The 23,743-nt window shown below is 42.0% G+C and overlaps 1 protein-coding gene across 16 annotated transcripts in view; it reads right to left on the reverse strand.

Annotated features, from left to right (window-relative positions):
• Positions 1-23,743, reverse strand: part of LOC138669913 (protein 4.1-like) — a 405,915-nt gene that overhangs the window by 191,604 nt on the left and 190,568 nt on the right. For all 16 annotated transcript variants that reach the window (XM_069756785.1, XM_069756784.1, XM_069756783.1 and 13 more), the window contains exons 6-7: positions 16,512-16,587; positions 4,355-4,573 (exon numbers count right to left, since the gene is read on the reverse strand). In XM_069756785.1, coding sequence (XP_069612886.1) covers positions 4,355-4,573; positions 16,512-16,587 — 295 coding nt within the window. The remainder of the gene's footprint in view (positions 1-4,354; positions 4,574-16,511; positions 16,588-23,743) is intronic.

The raw sequence follows: 23,743 nt of genomic DNA on the forward strand, positions 1-23,743 counted from the left end.
GGCATATTTTAATATGGAGCATCTTATGGGGCCCATCAAACTTTATGGAGCATTATATGGGGCTCCTGATTCAATATGGATATTCAAAAACACAACCTACTGATGTCTCAATTAATTTTTACTTTTGACATTTACCGGTAGCTGCTGCATTTCCCACCCTAGGCTTATACTCGAGTCATTAAGTTTTTTGTGGCAAAATTAGGGGTCTCGGCTTAGGCCTCTTTCACACTTCAGTCTTTTGGCGTCAGTTTGAATCCGCCGTTTTCGTCAAATAGCGGATCCGCCATTTTTTTTTTTTTCGCGGATCCGCTATTTTCCCATAGACTTGCATTAGCGACGGATTGTGGCGGATGGTCGTCCGTTCCTGGGCCTCACCGAAACATGGCTGCCACCCTCTGACACAGCCTCCCATGCTGCGCTATGTTACGGCAGCCTCCACTTCACCCACACTCCTCGTCCTGGCAACAGACATGGTGGAGTGGGCCTTCTCCTTTCTTCAAACTGTACCTTTAACCCAATCCCACCTCTACCCTCCCCTCTTGAAATCCACTCTGTCCACATCTACTCTCACTCTAGCCTCCAAATGGCCATCATATACTGACCTCCGGGCGCAACTACTGCATTTATTGACCAATTCTTCACCTGGCTCCTTCACTTTGTCTGCTGACATTCCCACCATCATTATGGGTGACTTCAACATCCCCATTGACACCCACCAGTCAGCAGCCTCCGAACTCTTGTCCCTTTCTTCATCATTTGGACTTACTCCGTGGTTGTCCTCAGCCACCCACACAGACATATATAAGACCTGGTCTTCACCTGTTTCTGCTCCCTATCTAACTTCACAACCTCCCCTCTCTCTCTATCTGACTACCATCTACTCACTTTCTCATTACTGTCCTCCATACCTGTCACGCATGTCCAGCAACATTCACATCCCCACAGAAACCTCATACATCTAGACCCTCGCACACTGACTATTCAGCCACTGTCCTCCATAACTTCACTCCATGACAGACACTGCCACTAGTTTCTACAATGCCACTCTGGCATCAGCCGTCGACTCTGTCGCCCCTGTCATGCAAAGCAGAGTGCGGCTTATCAATAGACGACCCTGGCACAATAACATCACTAAATAGCTTCGGCAAGTATCCAGAATTGCAGAACAGCATTGGAAGAAAACACATTCGCAAGATGATTTCACTGCACTCAAAAAAGCAACACTCGCATTCAAATCAGCTCTCATCTCTGCTAAACAGGCCTATTTCACATCCCTTGTATCTTCTTTATCCTACAACCCCAAATAGTTGTTCAACACTTTTAACTCCCTCCTCCGCCCACCACTGCCCCCTCCGACTTCCTTAATCTCTGCAGAGGACTTTGCTACGCACTTCAAAAATAAGATAGACCAAACAAGGCAAGTCTTTGTTGTCCGACCACCACAACCCCTCTGTATACCAGACCAATGCCCTAACCCCATAACTTCCCTCTCCAAAATCACTGAAGGACAGATTGCTCATCTCTCCAAATCACACCTCACCACTTGCGCGCTTGACCCCATCCCATCCTCTCCCCAACCTCACCACTACACTAATCCCATCCCTAACACATCTCTTCAATCTATCACTAACTTCTGGTACCTTCCCCTCTGCTTTCAAACATGCCACAATCACACCTGTCCTCAAAAGGCCTTCCCTTGACCCGAGCGCTATGTCCAGCTACCGCCCCATATCTTTGCTCCCATACTACTTGAGCAGCACATTCACGCTGAACTTTCCTCTCGCCTTACATCTAAGTCTCTCTTTGACAACCTACAATCTGGCTTCGGTCCCCACCATTCCACTGAGACTGCCCTAACCAAACTTACGAACGACTTACAGCCAAAGCTAACAGATGATTCTCTATACTCCTCCATCTAAACCTGTCCTCTGCCTTTGACACAGTTGACCACTGCCTCCTACTACAGATCCTCTCTTCCTTTGGTGTCAAAGACCTCGCCCTGTCCTGGATCTCCTCATACCTCCCCAACCGCACACTTAGCGTTTCCTACTCCCATACTACCTCTTCACCTCGCCCTCTCTCTGTTGGTGTCCCTCAAGGCTCTGTCTTAGGACCCCTTCTCTTCTCAATCTATACCCTTGGCCTGGGGACAACTCAAAGTCATATGGCTTCCAGTACCATCTATATGCCATTGACACTCATCTACCTCTCTGGCCAAGAAGTCACCTCTCTGCTCTCCAGAATCCCAGGGTGTCCATCAGCCATATCCTCCTTCTCCTCTCGCTTCCTCAAACTCAATGTGGACAAAACCAAACTAATTATCTTTCCTCCATCTCGCACACCTTCCCTACCTGATCTATAGATCACAATAAATGAATTCACACTTTCCCAGTCCCGTAATCCGCTGCCTCAGAGTAACCCTTGACTCTGCCCTGTCCTTTAAACAGCACATCCAAGCTCTCACCACCTCCTGTCGTATCCAGCTCAAAAATATTTCCAGAATCAGTCCTTTCCTCAGCCCTCACTCTACCAAAATGCTTGTGCATGCCCTAGTCATCTCCCGCCTTGACTACTGCAACATCCTCCTTTGTGGCCTACCTTCTAACACTCTCTCACCCTTCCAGTCTATCCTTAACTCTGCTGACCGACTAATTAATCTCTCTCCTCCCTACACTCCAGCTTCCACTCTTTGCAAATCCCTTCACTGGCTCCCAATTTCCCAGCGTATCCCGTTTAAACTACTAACACTGACCTACAAAGCCATCCATAACCATTCTCCTCCGTATATTTCCAAACTAATCTCTCAATATCTTCCCTCACATAATCTCTGGTCCTCCCAAGACCTCCTTCTCTCTTTCACGCTTATTCACTCCTCGCCCAATCGCATCCAAGACTTCTCCCGAATATCCCCCATCATCTGGAATTCTGTGCCCTAACACGTCCGGTTATCCACCACATTTGGTTGCTTCGAACGGAACCTGAAAACCCATCTCTTCAAAGAAGCTTACAACCTGTAATGACCACCTCAACACCATTGGAGCTACTTGCAACCCCCGACCTACTGTCTCCTTCCCCACAATCCTGTAGAATATAAGACCGCAAGGGCAGGGTCATCTCCCATCTGTATCAGTCTGTTGTTGTTAGTTTTGTTTACTGTAAGTGATTTGCATTTTGATGTAACCCCGTCTTATGTACAGCACCATGGAATTAATGGTGCTATATAAACAATAATAATAATAATAATAGTAATAATAATAAATAATAATGTTTTCCGGATTTCCTTAGTATTGCACAGGTGACAAATGGAGTACCTGCACAGGGAATAATTTCATCACCTGTACAATAACAATACCAATGAAATCCTTAAAACATGACCTGTTAGTGGCTCTTCAGGCCTGGAGTTGGGGAAGACTGCACTACAGGAAGCATTGACAGTGCTTCCTACTCCAGACACGACGATCATGTGATCACCAAGAGTTTGGAGGGAGCAAGAGCTGCTGGGTTGCAGCAGAACCAAATTAGCTTTGCAGGAGGCCAATATGCAAGAACACAAATTTACATCTATTTTTTTAGTGGTCACTTGTAGTAATAAATTTTAAAAAAAATGAAAATACATATATATATTATCGGTACTTGTTTGGAGATTTCCTTGGTCTTCATAGTATTTGGTTAGTGGTGCCTTTTGCTTAATGGTGTTGAAGCCTCTGTGGCCTTTCAGAAAGTTGTGTATATACTGACAGACCATGTGACACTTTGCCTGCACACAAGTGGACTTCTTTTCACTAAGCATATGACTTATAAAGGTAATTGCTTGCCCCAGAAATTTTTGGCGGCTTCATAGTAAAAGGGGTGAATATATATGCACATGCTGATTTTTCACTGTTTGATCCCATAAATTTAATTTATGTATATATTTTTCTCAATTCACTTTATCAGCTTTGACTATTTAGTGCTAATGCATCACATACAAATCGGATTACAAAAATACACACCTCATTTTTTTCCCCTATACACCCCTTTACACAGAACACAAATTATTTGGAAATGCAAATTACCGTAGATTTTTTTTTTTTTTTTTTTAGAATTGTTAAGAAATAAATTGTTAATGAAATAACCCAAAATTGTGTCTGGTAAGGAAAAAGAGCAAAATGGTCTAACTTTTTAAATATAATTTCATTTTTTGTTTAGGTTATATCTGACATTTTCTTTTTTTTCTCCTCTATCTTTAAATTTTTTTTATCCTCTTAGGACATTAGAGATCACTGGTTTGTGCAATAACATTACTCAAGCAAGTAGTATGTCATCATCTAAATAATAAAGATGTAGGGAATGGCTCAAATTTCTGTTGATTTACCTGTAGGACTTATGTAGCTCTGCAACTTTGTCCTCAAGATCCTTAGTCTGATTGGGACTCAGTTTAAACTCACTGACATATTCTGTGCCATGAAGATCTTCATCATAATCTCCCACTTCGGACTGGACAGTGTATGAACCCAAAAGGGCAAGAGTGGCAAAAGAGCAGGGCAAGCACCCAGCGAGTATATCTTTACGAAGCTGTAGACAAAGATAATACCTGTAAAAGTGCAAAGTACAAAGGAAGAAAGTAAGCATCATGTTCATATATCAGGACAGCAAAGACAAGTCCTATCCCATGCATAAAGTAACAGTAAATATGATCTTACAAATATATATCAAAGTAGACTGGTGCAAATCAATTATCGTAACACAAATTACTGTTTACATAATTTCACTGCTGTAACCACAGAAATGATAAACTATACACCAGGGGTGTCAAACTGCATTCCTCGAGGGCCGAAAACCTTGCGTGTTTTCAAGATTTCCTTAGCATTGCACAAGGTGCTGCAATCATTATGTGTGTAGGTGATTAAATTATCACCTGTGCAGTACAAGGAAATCCTGAAAACATTACCTGTTTGCAGCCCTCGAGGATTGCAGTTTGACACCCCTGCTATACACGGGACGGCCACCTTTTTTTTGCCATTTTAAGTAAAAGTATTTAAAACAATAAAAAATACGGTAAGTTTGTATCTTCGGCTTCTAGGAAAAAGTACATTTTAAATTGAAGTCTAATTCTAAAGTCAAACTTGCTCCTGTTTGTCCACTGTTTTTGCTAACCCTCAGAATCTAGTTGTGCAGTACAATCACAGACAAAGCAAAGAACAGTAATCTTTTTTCCATAAAAAGTACTACAACAGAGATAGACGTCATTAAGTGAAAACCTGTCACCAGGTTCTCCCAATATAATGTGTTGCCACCACCTTTTAGTCCTCTGTATAAACATGCCTACAGCTCCTTTAAATAAACAGTGATGGCTCACATCACATATGTAAAACTGACTCTCGGGCCAAATCAGACCTGTGATACAGTGTGGGTCCCCCAAGCATATTTGGTCCATAATGCAGGGTGGATCACCCAACTGGCATCACACTTTCAACTATATTGACATCCTAGATGCCGATGCAGTTAAAAGCAATGATGGAGGAGGGAGTGTCACATGACGCTCCCTCTCCCATCATTCCCCCTCTGTGTCTGACGTTTCAGCGCAGTAGACACAATGATGTCATTACAACGTGCCCGCTGTACTGAGATGTGCAGAGGATCTGAAGACACCATGAAGAGAGCAGAGCAACGAGGGAATGGGCATAGGCGAGTATTTTATTTTATTTTTTTTAATGTGGGGTCTATTATGCTGTATGGAACACTAGGTGATGCCAATTATACTGTACTGGGCACTATGTGGGGCCATTTTACTGTATAGGGCACTATGTAGAGCCATTGCACTGTATGGAAACCAATGCATTCTTTTTCAAGATGATTGGGAGGGGTACAGTCGGGTCATCATATGGTGCGCGTGAGGAGGGTAATGTGGAGGAATCATACTGTTTGGGGGCACTTTATTTGCATCATACTGTATTATCTCTATTATTCAAGGTTTTTTTAAGCCTTTGTTATTACATATTTAACCCCTAAAGCCCCAAGGGTGGTTTGCACACTAATGACCGGGCCAATTTTTACAATTCTGACCACTGTCCATTTATGAGGTTATAACTCTGGAACGCTTCAACGGATCCTGGTGATTCTGACACTGTTTTCTCGTGACATATTGGGCTTCATGATAGTGGTAAGATTTATTTGATATTACCTGAGTTTATTTGTGAAAAAATGGAAATTTGGTGAAAATTTTGAAAATTTTGCAATTTTCCAACTTTGAATTTTTATGTCCTTAAATCACAGAGATATGTCACACAAAACACTTAATAAGTAACATTTCCCACATGTCTTCTTTACATCAGCACAATTTTGGAACCAAATTTTTTTTTTTTGTTAGTGAGTTATAAGGGTTAAAAGTTGACCAGCAATTTCTCATTTTTACAACACCATTTTCTTTTAGGGACCATATCACATTTGAACTCATTTTGAGGGGTCTATATGATAGAAAATACCCAAGTGTGACACCATTCTAAAAACTGCACCCCTCAAGGTGCTCAAAACCACATTCAAGAAGTTTATTAACCCTTCAGGTGTTTCACAAGAATTTTTGGAATGTTTAAATAAAAATGAACATTTAACTTTTTTCACAAAAAATTTACTTCAGCTCCAATTTGTTTTATTTTACCAAGGGTAACAGGAGAAAATAGACCCCAAAAGTTATTGTACAATTTGTCCTGAATACGATGATACCCCATATGATACCCCATATGTGGGGGTAAACCACTGTTTGGGCGCAAAAGAGAGCTCGGAAGGGAAGGAGCGCCATTTGACTTTTCAATGCAAAATTGACAGGATCTGAGATGGGACGCCATGTTGCGTTTGGAGAGCCCCTGATGTGCCTAAACATTGAAACCCCCCACAAGTGACACTATTTTGGAAAGTAGACCCCCTAAGGAACTCATCTAGATGTGTGGTGAGCACTTTGACCAACCAAGTGCTTCACAGAAGTTTATAATGCAGAGCCGTAAAAATAAAAAATCATATTTTTTCACAAAAATGATTTTTTCGCCCCCAATTTTTTATTTTCCCAATGGTAAGAGAAGAAATTGGACCCCAAAAGTTGTTGTGCAATTTGTCCTGAGTTCGCTGATACCCCATATAAGGGTGTAAACCGTTGTTTGGGCGCATGGTAGAGCTTGGAAGGGAAGGAGCGCCATTTGGCTTTTCAATGCAAAATTGACTGGAATTGAGATGGGACGCCATGTTGCGGTTAGAGAGCAACTGATGTGCATAAACATTGAAACCCCCACAAGTGACCATTTTGGAAAGTAGACCCGCTAAGGAACTTATCTAGATGTGTCATGAGAGCTTTGGACCCCAAGTGTTTCACTACAGTTTATAACGCAGAACCGTGAAAATAAAAAAAAAAATTTTTTTCCACAAAGATTATTTTTTTTGCCCCCAGTTTTGTATTTTCCCAAGGGTAACAGGACAAATTGGACAACAACTTTTGGGGTCCATTTTCTCCTGAGTACGCAGATACCCTATATGTGGGGGAGAACCACCGTTTGGGCACATGGCAGAGCTCGGAAGGGAAAGAGCGCCTTTTGGAATGCAGACTTAGATGGATTGGTCTGCAGGCGTCACGTTGCATTTGCAGAACCTCTGATGTACCTGAACAGAAGAAAGCCCCTACAAGTGACCCCATATTGGAAACTAGACCCACCAAAGGAACTTATCTGGATGTGGTGTGGTGTGAAAACTTTGAACCCCCAAGTGTTTCACTACAGTTTATAACGCAGAGCCGTGAAAATAAAAATAAAAAAATTTTCTGCAAAAATGGTTTTTTAGCCCCCCAAATTTTTATTTTCCCAAGGGTAACAAGAGAAATTGGATGCCAAAAGTTGTTATCCAATTTGTACTGAATACGCTAATACCTCATATGTTGGGGTAAACCCCTGTTTGGGCGCACGGGAGAGCTCAGAAGGGAAGGAGCACTGTTTTACTTTTTCAAAGCAGAACTGGCTGGATTTGAAATTGGACGCCATGTCGCGTTTGGAGAGCCCTGATGTGCCTAAACAGTGGAAACCCCCAATTGTAACCGAAACCCTAACCCAAACACACCCCTAACCCTAATCCCAACCACATCCCTAACCCCAACGCGCCCCTAACCCTAATCCCAACTGTAAATGTAATCCAAACCCTAACTTTAGCCCCAACCCTAACTGTAGCCCTAACCCTAACTTTGACCCTAACTTTAGCCCCAGCCCTAACCCTAACTTTAGCCCCAACCCTAACTGTAGCCCTAACCCTTGCCCAAACCCTAGCCCTAATGGGAAAATGGAAATTAATACATTTTTTTAATTGTATTATTTTTCCCTAACTAAGGGAGTCATGAAGGGGGGTTTGATTTACTTTTGAAGTGTTTTTTTAGCGGATTTTTATGATTGGCAGCTGTCACACTATAAGACGCTTTTTATTGCAAAAAATAGTTTTTGCGTCTCCACATTTTGAGAGCTATAAGTTTTCCATATTTTGGTCCACAGAGTCATGTGAGGTCTTGTTTTTTGCGGGACGAGTTGACATTTTTATTGGTAACATTTTCGGGCACGTGACAGTTTTTGATCACTTTTTATTCCGATTTTTGTGAGGCAGAATGACCAAAAACCAGCTATTCATGAATTTCTTTTGGGGGAGGCGTTTATACCGTTCCGCGTTTGGTAAAATTGATAAAGCAGTTTTATTCTTCGGGTCAGTACGATTACAGCGATATCTCATTTATATCATTTTTTTATGTTTTGGCGCTTTTATACGATAAAAGCTATTTTATAGAAAAAATAATTATTTTGGCATCGCTTTATTCTCAGGACTATAACTTTTTTATTTTTTTGCTTATTATGCTTTGTGGCAGCTCGTTTTTTGTGGGACAAGATGACGTTTTCAGCGATACCATGGTTATTTACATCCGTCTTTTTGATCGCGTGTTATTCCACTTTTTGTTCGGCGGTATGATAATAAAGCGTTGTTTTTTGTCTCGTTTTTTTTTTTTTTTTTCTTACGGTGTTCACTGAAGGGGTTAACTAGTGGGACAGTTTTATAGGATGGGTCGTTACGGAAGCGGCGATACTAAATATGTGTACTTTTATTGTTTTTTTTTTTTTTTTTTTAGATAAAGAAATGTATTAATGGGAATTTTTTTTTTTTTTTTTTTTACACATGTGGAATTTTTTTTTTTTTTAACTTTGTCCCAGGGGGGGACATCACAGATCGCCGATCTTACAGTTTGCACAGCACTCTGTAAGATCGGCGATCTCACTCATCGCTGCAGGCTTACAGAGCTGCAGCTGCAGCCTGCTCTTGACCCGGAATTACTCCCTGCAGGACCCGGATGCAGCCCTGTGGCCATTTTGGATCCGGGGACTGCAGGGAGAAGACCTCGCTACAAGGTGAGCACATCACCTTGTACCGATCGTCTCAGGGAAGCACGCAGGGAGCCCCCTCCCTGCGCGATGCTTTCCTGTACCGCCGGCACACCGTGATCATGTTTGATCGCGGTGTGCCGGGGTTAATGTGCCGGGAGCGGTCCGTGACCGCTCCTGGCACATAGTGCCGGATGTCAGCTGCGATAGTCAGCTGACACCCGGCCGCGATCGGCCGCGCTCCCCCCGTGAGAGCGGCCGATCGCCTATGACGTACTATCCAGTCGGTGGGAATTAAGGCCCACCCCACCTCGACGGGATAGTACGTCATATGGGATTAAGGGGTTAAATGTACTTTGTTCATGGGACAACCCCTTTAAGTTTGTTTCCATATGAAAAAGTTAGTTATATTTGATAAGGACAAACTTCAATTGTAGACTTTTTTTTGACAAATCAAGGGTGACCTGTGACTTTGTCCAAGCTTTTAATTTTGGCCCCCATAATTTATTTTAATAACGGTCCTTCAGTGTTTGCTAGTGTACACCAAATGCTACTATGATCTGATAGGCATCTCTTGGCCATGCTCCGCACTCCTCAGCCTTTAAGGCTTGTTTCACACATCCGTCTTCTGGTGGGCGTCGTAATGTGTTGTTGCGACGGATCGACGTATGTTTTGAAAATAGTGAAAAACGTATGTAAAGCATCCACTGTTTTGACGGATGCGTCGTTTGTGTTCTTGCCTGAATTTCAATGGAGAAATTTTGGGGGAGGAGAGAGAGAAAAGCGAGAGAGCGAGAGGTATTCCCCGGGTTGGAAAATGCTTCCAGGCATGCTCAAATGTAAAAATGTTTTTCCACTGCAGACAAAAAAAACGTTCCTTTCAACGTTTTTTCCCTAACAATGGGCCGTCAAATTCTGCAGGATCCAGTGCACGACGGACGAAACGTGTGGCCATACGTTAAGATACGTCGCTAATACAAGTCTATGAGAAAATGCAGGATCCTACAAATTTTTTTTGCAGGATCCTGTTTTCTCAAAAAATGACGTATCTCAACGGGAGCTCAAAGACGAAAGTGTGAAAGAGGCATAACATGGATGCTTTTGCACAGATACAATCTATCCCTGCTCATGCATGATTTGCTCTTTCGTATTGAGGGCAGAGCAACCATTTCATCTGTGTATGAGTAGAACGTTTTGCATGCATGATGTGCGAAACGTTATCCACATCAATAAAAACCAAAGGAGGTGGCAACTGCAAGACAGTCCTTGTTCAGGGCTGCTCAGTGCCCCTTGTAGAGCACAGGACAATTAAAAAAAAACAAACACATTTTATGAGGTTTTCAAGGCTATTGGGTTTATATATAGGGGTTGTAGGAATGTTGATTAAGGCAGCCAAAAGGTGATGGCAACGGATTACATACGGAATACCTGGTGATTGGTTCCCTTTAAAGTCAACAGAAACTTTTAATGTCACTTGGTATCTGTCAAAAAAATATGCCACAGGGTTTAGGACTCAGACCTGAATTTTATGACCTGAATTATCAGCTGTGTCTACAGGTATTATCAGTCATGGTAATTCTGCCTTCAATAAGGAAACTGATAAACTTTCCTTTAAAATATTTTTATTGGGTTTTATATTAAACCGGGATTAGGGCGGTTAACATAGGAAGGGAGGGAAGGGAAGAGTAGAGAGGACGGAGGAAAAGAAGAAAAAAGAAGGAGGAATAAAAGGAAAAAAACCCTATACAAATAAAAGGGAGAGACAAACAAACATACATTTCCTTAAATATACACAGTTAACTGTTGCTTAATATTACAACACCTGAAAATCAAAAAGCATTAGTCATACAAATACTATGAATAATATATGGAATATATGAGAGCTTGTCATGTCTGGGAACACCCTTGGGTGACTCGAAGACTAATGGCCCCTTCACATTAAGCGACGCTGCAGCGATACCGACAACGATCCGGATCGCTGCAGCGTCGCTGTTTGGTCGCTGGAGAGCTGTCACACAGACCGCTCTCCAGCGACCAACGATGCCGTAAACAGGGTAAACATCGGGTAACTAAGCGCAGGGCCGCGCTTAGTTACCCGATGTTTACCCTGGTTACCTTCCTAAAAGTAAAAAAAACAAACAGTACATACTTACCTACCGCTGTCTGTCCTCCAGCGCTGTGCTCTGCACTCCTCCTGTACTGGCTGTGAGCACAGCGGCCGGAAAGCAGAGCGGTGACGTCACCGCTCTGCTTTCCGGCTGACCGACGCTCACAGCCAGTACAGGAGGAGTGCAGAGCACAGCGCTGGAGGACAGACAGCGGTAGGTAAGTATGTACTGTTTGTTTTTTTTACTTTTAGGAAGGTAACCAGGGTAAACATCGGGTAACTAAGCGCGGCCCTGCGCTTAGTTACCCGATGTTTACCATGGTTACCAGTGAAGACATCGCTGGATCGGTGTCACACACGCCGATCCAGCGATGTCAGCGGGAGATCCAGCGACGAAATAAAGTTCTGGACTTTATTCAGCGACCAACGATCTCCCAGCAGGGGCCTGATCGTTGGTCGCTGTCACACATAACGATTTTATTAACGATATCGTTGCTACGTCACAAAAAGCAACGATATCGTTAACAATATCGTTATGTGTGAAGGTACCTTAAGTGGAGGGAAAGATCGTTTCATTTAAAACAGTAGCAAGTAGAATAGGATTTTAATAATTACTTAATAATTAGGCAAAACATTGAAGTTACACTGTAATCCATAAATGAGAAGACCCCATGGGAAATGTAGCAAAATTAGCATCCAGTTCCATCAAGTAGGACAGAGGCCTGGTGGGACGAAGAAAAGAGTTCACATGAAGCCAACGAGGACATGATTTCTTTCTTTTTTTCAAAAATACAATTTCTTCCTCCGGAGATGAGATGGCTATTAATTTTGACGCAAATTTCACTTGTAAGGACTTGTAAGGTGGAAGTCTGGGTCCAGTGATAGGATATTCCGACGTGCAAGAGTTCTCGAGTTGTATAGTGATATAATTTATTTTTTACATTGTAGCTCTAGACTTTGAACAGTTATTTTGTCATACAGAGATGCAAGGTTTTTTGAATTTCTTGTCAGGACAAGAAGATCATTCCTTACCCACCCAGGGTAAAAGGACACAACTTCTCTTGCTATATCTGGAGGAAGAGAGAGTGGCCTGGGGATTCTAAATGCCCTCTCAACAAGGTTTTATCTTTGGCTTTAGGTAGCAAGTCAGATATCATTGTAAAGATATAATCTTTTAATTGAGAGGGCTGGACCGATTCCAGAATTCCTAATTTTTCAGGTTGTTTTTTCTTGTAAAATCTTCATAATTAGCCAAGCTGTTTTTAGAAGAGAGAATATCTTTTTGAATCTTTTCCAGGGAATCAGAGATTATAGAAAAGTTTTTAGGGTATGTGCACACGTCAGGATTTCTTGCAGAAATTTTCCTGACAAAAACCGGACATTTCTGCTAGAAAGCCGCATGCGTTTTTTGTGCGTTTTTGACGCGTTTTTTGTGCGGTTTTTCCTAAATGCATAGAATTGCGGGAAAAACGCAGAAAATCCGCAAAAATAATGAACATGCTCATTTTTTTTACCGCGATGCATTTATTTCGCAGAAAAAAAAACGCATCCATGTGCACAAAACATGCAGAATGCATTCTAAATGATAGAATGCATAATGTATGTTTTTAATGAGTTTTTATAGTGTTCTTAGCGCAAAAAAAACACGAAAAAAACGCGAAAAAACCTGAACGTGTGCACATAGCCTTAACGTCCTTAGAAAATGGGGTCTCAATTTTTGTACGTCTTATCAATTATTTTTGGAAAGAGTAGAGGGGTGTCAGGGGCATTGATAACGTTTGGATTGGGGTCTTTAACAATAGAAGATAGAGTTTCTAACAAAAAGCTTTGTGAAAAAGGTCTCGGAGGCCTTTACTTTATCTGCTTGTTGAGAGACAGATGTCTTTGTATTGGTCCCAAATGAAATTTTCAAATTACCACCAGTACCTATACCTGTGATATCCGCTGATGCTAGAAAAGCTTTACAAATGTTAATCATAAACCTTTCAGATGAAGAATTTTCATAAGCGGGTATACTGTCCACTAGAGATAAATTAGAAGGGCGCACCCTAGACTCCATAGAAAATTGCTTCTGACTAGTATCTCTTGTAATTAAATGCTTTGAGAAATTATCCGGGAGATCGGACTTCCCGAAACCGTTGGAACACTCTGACTCTGAATAGGAATGTAGAGATGAAGTATCAACAGAATCTCCCTCATAGGGAAAATCACTCCCCCCATGATAAGAGGAGTCTGCCACGTCAGTAAAGTCTTCTGAGTGGACACTCTAGTTCCTCATGAGAAATAGAAGAAACGTCTGTTTTGGAGTGTGAGACAAGGTAGGAATCTGACGAATCTGAATGATACTCTGTGTCACTATTTTTATTATTGGCTGGTTCTACAGTAGAGGTAAATTTTGTAGTTTTATTTTGAAAGGTTATAAGATGAAGCATATTCTGTTCCATCAAAGAATCTAACCAAGACATTTGCAAATCTAAGGTATTTAAAGTTGAAAGGATCTTCTGTATGATTGACAGTCATATGGCCATTGCTATGCAGCAGTGCATTACCTTCGTTCACCAGAGGACGACTATGACTACAGTCTTTTGTTGTAGCCAAGTCGTTGGAGATTGACCCACTAGGGCAGGAGGATTTATCAAAAGGTGTCAACATTTTTATCAGACTTATAATCCACATTAATGTGGATAGAGGATTTAGGGTTATTAAGATTTCCATCTTTGAAATCTGTAATGGGGTTGCAAGAGTCAAGGTGGCACAGTCTCCTGATGTATAAAATGTTTGAACTTTCTCAGAACTCTGCAGGTGGATGTAAGGTTCCATTCAGCAGTGTCATCTAGTAAAATATCACACAATCACCTTTTGTGACCACTGTCCTGAGGTGCCTTCCCTCCCCTTAATTATGGGATTAATATTTACATCTTTAGGGATGGCATATGTCTCTATTTTAGAGCAGGGTTGCTAGCTGCCATGGCTCTCAACTGAACGATCTGATGTATGTTTGGTTTTGGCAGCACAACTCGTGTCTATTAAACTTCTATCTGGTGGCTCTGCATAATCTTTGTCCCCCTGCATATGCCCCGTGGTTTTTAAGCTCCTGTAAGGGGATTTAGGGGTAGCACACCTCCTTGAATGTGAGGGTGGCTGCAGATCATCACGGTGTTGAAGCAGTGTTTTACTCACAGTATCTGAGATCAGCTGACTGGCAGCGCATCCTCCGTCCTCCTTCCTAATCATAAGCACTGCAGACCGGAGTGAAGCTCCCCCGGATCCCCGGCGGCCAGGCAGGGCTCCGGAGAGTCTCGCCTCCGCCAGAGCAGGAGGAGGCTCCCTATGTTCTTTCAGCAGCAAAGCCGGTTTCACCTCCCTCTCTGCGGTGATTCTCCGGCGTCTATTCTCCTTGCTGACAGCCGGCGAGGAGGATGGCAATTTATTCTGCTTCCTGCTCCACGGATCCCGGTGAGTCAGGGGAGTCCCGACATCTTTCTCCCAACAGTGCCGCGTCGCTCCTCTTTAATGTCCCAGGTGTCGCTGCCATCTGCCGGCGGTCTGTGAATTCTTCAGCGGCTAATGCCTTAACCGCATGTAGGCCGGATTTCTTCTCTCCCTGCGCCAAATTCGTAGGCAATGCTCCAGGTATCTTCCGGCCATTCAGACCGGAGGTGGCGAGTCTGTTGTAGAAATTCTTTTTTGGTCCTGCGTCGGTGGCCATTTTAGCTGGTGTCCTCCACATAGCCGATGAGGGAGATGAATGAGCAGTTTTCCCGGGGATATTTCTCCGTCCTGGAAAGGGCTTTTTCGTCAGTAAGTCCATATTTTTCTTAGCGATCCAGACATGTTCCCGAAGGTCTTCAGCTTCTGTCAGCTCAAAAAAGAAAATCCACTCTTAAAGTACACTAATGTTGCTTTTTTTTTTGGGGGGGGGGGGGATTTACAGGAGCTCCTGCAAAACCCCCTTCCCCTGCAAACCACACCCCCCTGCCACTGCTGGAAACTTTCTAAAGCGACAGGAAGTATGTGTCAGGAGGCATTTACCCTGAAAGGTAATTGTGATCGAGCATTGTTAACGCTTGTTTCACGATTATCTTGCTCATTGATTGGGTGAAATGATTTTTTGCGCAGCGTAAAAGAATCTCTCGGCGGCGCATCATCCAATGGCAGCCTGTGCACAGAGTCATCTAAGCTAAGTGCAATGTGTAATGGCTAAGTGCATTGTTTGCTTTTGTTTACTTGTGTAAATAAGCATTCAAACGACCGCTGATTGGTATAAGGTTACTGATCGGCGGTCATACCATGCCACTGGTCAAAGTAAAAATTATTATGGTCAGCATTTCAGTATAAACTCCTCGATACAGACAGGCCATGACGAATGTTTCTGTCATTGTGGACCTTGGTTAACATACATTATTAACGCTTTATGACATCACTACAATAAAGCGTTAATTTTCTTCTAAAAAAGAAAAAAAAAGCCCCATCGGCCAGTGTGAAAATGCTAACATTACTAATTTTGTTTTTTAATAAAGATCGCTACACTGAGGTAAAAACAAAACAGTGCCAATATTTATTTTAAAAAATACAAGCAACACAAAAATCCTGATTTTAACAAGTTATTTTTTAATGGCATATTACCTTTAAGTTAACTGGCACCAATCATAATATTGCACTGTTGTGCTTGTGCTTATTTGCAGTCGTTTAAATGGGGTTGTCCATATGACTTAAGACGTGTAAATCCTCACATCACGCACCAGTGCTGTTAGGATCCTCCAGTGTCCACAGCAAGACTGAGCGGTCATGTGACCACCAAGTATGTGAGCTGCACATTTCCAGCCACATTTTGACTAGACATGCGTGGTCTTGCTCAATTCACTTGTATGTAGTGGCCCCGCGCTCATCTAGTTGGAATGTGGCCAGGAGTATGCATATCACATACTTCACATGACCTCCTGCTCCTGGCACCAGTAAATCCTGACAGCACGCTGTAGGGAATCAAAATACACTATTGTCAGAGCATATGACTTTAGCTTAAGAGACTTTACCTTGTTATATCTTCTGTCAGCTGAGCAGGGTCAGGTGGATAAAATTTCACATTAAAAGTGAAATCCCATGGAGCTCCTATAATTGAACCAAAAATTACATATTACAAATAGGGAAAGAAAAGAAAAAAAAAGTTAACATTCAACCTTATACTACTAAAGAAGTGACACCTTGCTGAAGCTAGTCAAGAGCTAAAAGGAAAGTAGCATTAAAACCCAGGCTTACAGCGCTAAAATGATACCAAGGTAGTGACGAGGCACAACCCCCTTGTCCCTAGTTTCTGCAAGGGTGAGGGCGAGGCTGTATGTCACACAAAGATCACAGAACGGGAATTAATACATTTTTCTTTGTTACCAAACCGACCCCTTTCCCATGATGCAAATTCATTTATTCACGCATTGCTAGGAATATCAGATAAGGAATAGTACAAAGGAGATTTCTTTTTTTTTTTTGTGTTTCCCCAGAATTATATTGAGAATAATTAGTTGTTCCCTAAAACAAAGTCAGAAGAGCCGACAGAACCTCTACATTCAAGATGCGGTAATCTCCCCTTAATTGAACATGATCCACTATTAATTATAGACTTCGTTTATACGCTTTAGCTGAATACCTGCTCCGTGCGATTCGGAGATGAAACAGATCATTGTTTAAAGAGCAGTTAAATGTGCTAAACTGCTGTGGATTTTGGCCACAGCCTGCAATTGCAGCCTAATGACTATTATTTCTGCACTTAAACCATGATCGGTGGACATCTCAATTTGGCGTAATGCTCAAGATCGGGGATATGAAATGCTTCATTAATTGTCATTTTAGAGCCCTGTGTACACGGATCAGTTGGGATACAAGCAGGTAAACTCCACCGATCCTTGATACTCAGCAACTTTGATGTAAATCAGCGATTTTTTTTGCTTGCACAAAGGGTAAAAAGCAGTAAAGTATCAAACCAAGTGATATTCGCCTACTCGAAGCCACTTGGATCCAACACAGGCTTCTCAATGCAAGGGTCAGGTTTACAGAGTCGCGTGTCATCAGAAAATCATATGATGTGCTGCTCAAGTCACCTGACTGCTGCAGCCAATCAACGGCATTGGCTGACCTGCTATTGGTGGAGCGATTACGGTAAATCTCTACTACCTGTATCAGTGCAGACTACAGAGCGGCCAGATAGTGTCAGTAGGCGAGTACCACATAATTTATTTCTTTTAAAACTTCAGAGCCTAGTGAACATTTTCTTTTTGCCTGGACAACTCTTCTAAAAGGGAATGTCAGCATGATGTTCATCCCCAAACCTTTTATATGCACATTTAGCCCTTCACGACATGCGCCGTACTATTACTGCAATGTCGTGTCACCCCCTTTGATGTGGTCTCCGGGGGTGAGCCCACATCAAAGTCGCAACATGTCAGCTGTTTTGTACAGCTGACATGTGCGTGCAATAGCGGCGGGTGAAATCGCGATTCACCCGCCGCTATTAACCTGTTAAATGCCGCTGACAGCGGCATGTAACTACCGATTCCGGCCGCGCTGCCGGAAAGGAGCGCATCGCCGACCCCCGTCACATGATCGGGGGTCGACGATGTGTCAGGACAGTAACCATAGAGGTCCTTGGGACCTCTATGGTTAATGATGCTGGCCTGCTGTGAGCGCCCCCCTGTGGTCGGTGCTCTTAGCAAGCCTGCATTTCTGCTACATAGCAGCGATCTGATGATCACTGCTATGTAGCTGAGCCGATCGAGTTGTGCCAGCTTCTAGCCTCCTATGGAGGCTTCTGAAGCATGGCACAAGTTAAAAAAAATGTTTTTAAAAATATGAAATAAAAAAAATATATAAAAGTTTAAATCACCCCCCTTTCGCCCCATCCTAAATAAAACAAAAAAAATATCAAACCTACATATATTTGGTATCGCCGCCTTCAGAATCGCCCGATCTATCAATAAAAAAAAAGTATTAACCTGCTCGCTACCACAAAAGTGGTATTATTAAAAACGTCAGCTCGGCACGGAAAAAATAAGCCCTAACCAAACCCCAGATCACGAAAAATGGAGACGCTATGGGTATCGGAAAATGGCGCTTTTTTTTTTTTTTTTTTAAGCAAAGTTTTGAATTTTTTGTCACCACTTAGATAAAAAAATAACCTAGACATGTTTGGTGTCTATGAACTCGTAATGACCTGGAGAGTCTTAATGGCAGATCAGTTTTAGCATTTAGTGGAAAAGCCAAAACAAAAAACAAGTGTGGGATTGCACTTTTTTTTGCAATTTCACACACTTGTACTTTTGAACGACACCATTGGTTTTACCATGTCTTGTAGTAGAACACAGGGAAAAAATTCCAACTCGTGCAGCAAAAAAATAAGCCCTCACATGACCATATTCACAGAAAAATAAAAAAGTTATGGCTCTGGGAAGTAGGGGAGCGAAAACGTAAAAACGAAAAAGGGCTGCGTCTTGAAGGGGTTAAATACAAGACCAGCAATATCTTCACATGGCCAATCCTTTCTCCATTCCAGAGAAATCGGTGTTTGAATGGCTATGCAAATGATGCTGCAGCTCTAAAGACTCTGTCACTCCAGCTCTTTTGCCTTCCCCAGCTAGACTGACTGCTACTTTGTCTGAAGTCACACAACAAAGAGGCTATCAGTCAAGCAAAAGGAAGCAACGCTGGCCGGGAAACAGAGTGGAGTGACAGAGGCTTTACATCTACAGCAGCATTTGCATATCAATTCTGACTTCAGATGGTGATTTCTCAATAATGTTGTTAGACTGGCCATGTAAAGGTATTGCTGGACTGATCTTTGAATGAGCTACAGGTGTATATAAGTAGTTTGGGGTTGAAATCCTTCTGACAGATTCCCTATAAAGGAAAAGTATCATTTTGCCATTTCACAATAACACTTATATAAGCTATTTCATAAATACCGTAGTTAAACACATAAAATATTTTCTTTGGAAAAGACTGGCACTTGAAATGAAGGCCACCTAAAAATAGCTAGTTAATAGCTCGGATTTCTTCTTACAGGCAAATTAAGTTTCCGATTCTTACTCTCTGCTCACTGCACATTTACTCTTTTATAACCCATTTTAAACTTGGCAATTTTCATATTCTTCCTCCCCTTCTTCCAAGAGCCAAAACTTTTTTTTTTTCTTTTGATGAACAAGTTTGGTAAAATAAATGATATCATTAAAAACCTTACAAATGTACTGGAAAATGGGGGGAAAAAATCCAAGTGTGGTGAAATAAAAGCAATTCCTCCAGTTTTTTGGCTATTATTTTTACAGCATTTAATGTGTGGTAAAAGTGACCTGGCAACATGAGGCTCTAGGTCAGTATTACTATGGAAATGGAAAACTTAAAAATGATTAAAAAGAATTTATAGAAGTGATGGAAAAAAAATATATATATAGTCCAATTTGTAAAGAGGCCCCTATCGTTTTCATTATTCCAACAGTTAAGATGTATGAAGTTAATTTCTCTTTTTTAAAATCAATACCATTTTGGGAAACATATGATGGTTTGATCATTTTCATTAACAAGATGGCAGCAATGGGGGACTTCATGAAGCCCCTTGGCTGCCATGGCAATCCATCAGAACGCCATGATCGCGTTGCAGTGAGGCTGATGGATACTTGAAATGACATGCCACCCATATTGCAGAGATAAGATGCCTCTGGCAGAGTGACAGTAGCATATAGGAGTCAAACAGCTAAGACAAAATTTCTAAATCGAGCTCATTATACCCCAGAAAGGTTGCAGAGGTATGGGATAGTCTGGAATGATTTGGCTTGTATTGTCCGTTCCATTCTCCGGACATTGTATTGTCCGCTCCATATTGTTCCTCCACTTTGGTCTGAGCTACTTCTGTTTATTCTTTTTTTAAACCCCCTAGGGGGCTGTCCCCTAAAGTTTTACCTCATGGGCATGGTGATCGGTATGATTGCGAGTTGTGTATGAAGTTGGATGCACTGAGTGTATAAATAAGATTCTTTAGTTGCTCATTCTTTTCTATGCAACCACACAATATTGATTGAGAGTCAGAAGTATATTATTGACATCATCATTATACCCAGGTCTTGAATGGGAGTTCCCATCTTATTGAACTAGCTTTAAGGGGACATTGATGATAATACATAATTTGTAGGGGTACAGTGGATACTATGTTAATAAATGATAAATAAAATAGATTTAAAAAAAAAAAAAAAACAGAAAACAGCAGAGATCGGAGCAAGCACCAGTCGCTGCTGTTACATAATACTGGCTGGGTAATACCATCAGTATCCACAATATGTGACACAAGTTCAGCTCCCGAGACACCTCCATACACCAGCACCCGACATGTGACGCACCTTAACATCACATGCTGAGAAGGAGCTAACAAGTATTTGGTTTTATTAAGAAAATAGGGCTATAAATAGATGGGTATTACAGAAGCAGTAACATTTCATCCACAGGGTAAATTGACTGGCGCTATAGGATTCACCTATTACCAGGTACACGACCTTTTTCTGGAGAATAAGGGCTTTGGGAACATTTAGGGTATGTACACACATTGAGTATTTGGACCAGGGCTGTTGAGTCTGTGTCCATTTTGGTGGAGCCGGCATAAAATGGACCTACTCCTAAAATATATAATAAATTGGGTTCATCAGTTCAGTGTAGTATGCGCTGTAAATGTTTTTATAATAATTTGGGAACGTTATAAAATGTCTGCTCTATTCCGGATCTAAGGATCTCTGCTTTTAGTGGAGATGAGTCTGTCCTGCAGTATCTGAACATGTCAAGTAGTGAGGCAGTCAGGGCCGGACTGGCCATTTGGCAATTCTGGCAAATGCGAGAAGGGCCTGTCTGGATGTGGCCTGCCTTGTCTGCTACGTTGTTAACAGTATGGATGTCTTGAGATTCTGTTAAGAGTTCAGATGGAGCACAAAGTCGCTGACTCCATCACTTACCCCAGCAGGCCACGGGCATCATTAGAAATATTGTTTTTTTTAGAAAATCTTCCTTTTCTCCATCCAGGGTAATATTAGTAATATATCCCATCTGGTTCATGGGGACAACATGGGCCTCTGTGACTTCAAATGCCAGGGCTGAATTTTAGCCCCAGTCCGTACCTGAAGGCAGTGCTGGGGAATGAAGTCAGGGAAATAGAAGAGTCTGAATCGATGGTTTGGCTTACCGACTCCACAGCCCTGAACTGGATGCAGAAAATTCTGCACCATTTCTGAATATTGTCATCCCTTAGCAGGAAAAAACAGTGTGTAATACATGCATTTTTTATACTTTTTTGGACAGCAATGAATTCTATAGAGATAGAGCAACAAACAATTTAACAACCCCATAACATGCTACAAAATTGCACCCTGTGGAGCTTATTAGACACCTTTTTATGATGGATGATGATGATAGGAAAAAAAATTACTTCGGATCTCCCCCCTTTTTTTTTTAACCAGCGAAGTTAAAGCAGACAGCTGTGGGCTGATGTTATCAGGCTGGGAAGGTCCCTGGCTATTGGGTCCTTCCCAGCCTAAAAATACCAGCCCCAGAAGTGACACGTCACATTAGATGCGCCAATTCTGGTGCTTTGCCTTGGCTCTCCCCGATTGCCCTGGTACTGTGGTAATTGGGGTAATGGTGCTTGGGGTTGATCTCAGGTGTGTTTTTGGACACTACTCCGCTGAGATCAATCTCTGGTACTAGTAAAGGAGAGGTGTCCATCAGACTGTGCTAAATAGGAACCTGTGGACCTAGGTGGAAACTGAGTGACCAGGAATGTCTGAAGTGAGTGACGTTACTGATAACACTGCTCTTCAGATGTTCCCGGTCACTCTAGCAGGGGTCCCCAACTCCAGTCCTCAAGGCCCACCAACAGGTCATGTTTTCAGGATTTCCTTTGCATTGCACAGGTGATGCAATTATTACCTGGGCAAGACTAAGGAAATCCTGAAAACATGACATGTTGGTGGGCCTTGAGGACTGGAGTTGGGGGACCCCTGCTCTAGAGTATGAGCTATGTCAGATTTGGAGGACTACGGCGAACCAGAGTAGGATTTTTTTTTTTATAAAGTGGTAAATGATGGAGAGTGTCTAGATGGTATTTCTTTGTGTTTCTATGTCTGTTTCCAAGTTTCCATTTGTGAACTACGTTGGACCTGTGTGGGAAGTTTTTTCTATAAATTGGTGAACAAGGGACAGTGTCGGGTAATGTTTATTTCAATAAAGTATTTGGGTGTATGTTTTTCTTTTTTCTTACTGGGTTAGTTCTGGTGGTGTTTGATAGACATCTGCACATTACGAGTACCAGAGCTTGATGTCAGCTGTGTTTTAAACCATTTACAGCTAACATCAACCCCAAGCCCCATTATCCTAATTGCCATATCACCAGGGAAATCAGGAAGAGCGATGGAAATGTGCTAATATTGGTGCATCTTATGTGATGCGCCACTTCTGGGGAGGGTGAAGGCTGGTATTTTTAGGCTGGGAAGGGCACAATTACCATGGACTCTCACAGCTGTCTGCTTTATCTTTGCTAGTTACAAAAAATGTGAGGACCCCACTTTTTTAATTTATTTAATTAATTTATTTAAAGCACCACTGCAGCAGGTTTTTTTCAGCGCTGTAGTGGCACTTTAAATGTAAGCCCCCTATCATATACTTACCCTCCAACATCTTCAGCTTTTCTATGCCACACCGGTTCTGCAACGCCATCTTATGAGCGCAGTTTCTAACTGAAACACTGAAGATGCTGGCAGGTTACTTTTCGCCGGAGACCAACTGGAGCGATGCAGGATTCCACCAATTCTGAAACTTTTTTTATTATTATTATTATACATTTTTATAGCGCCATTTATTCCATGGCGCTTTACATGTGAATACGGGGCAAATATAGACAAATACATTAAACATGAGCAGATAACAAGGCACACGAGTACATAAGGAGGGAGGAACCTGCCCGTGAGGGCTCCCAGTCTGCAGGGGGTGGGTGAGGATACACTAGGAGAGGGAAGAGCTGGTTGTGCTAGAGAGTTCCAGAGTATGGGGGAAGCACGGGAGAAGTCTTGGATGCCGTTGTGGGAAGAGATGAGAGGGGACTAGAGGAGGACATATTGCACTTCATGTTAGTGGTAACATTTATTTGATATGATTTGCATTTAATTATGCAAAAAACAGAAATGTGGCAAAAATTTTGAAATTTTCAAACTTTGAATTTTTGTGCCCTTAAATCAGAGAGTTGTGTCAC

Source organism: Ranitomeya imitator, chromosome 3 (assembly GCF_032444005.1).
Source record: "Ranitomeya imitator isolate aRanImi1 chromosome 3, aRanImi1.pri, whole genome shotgun sequence".
NCBI classification, from domain to species: domain Eukaryota; kingdom Metazoa; phylum Chordata; class Amphibia; order Anura; family Dendrobatidae; genus Ranitomeya; species Ranitomeya imitator.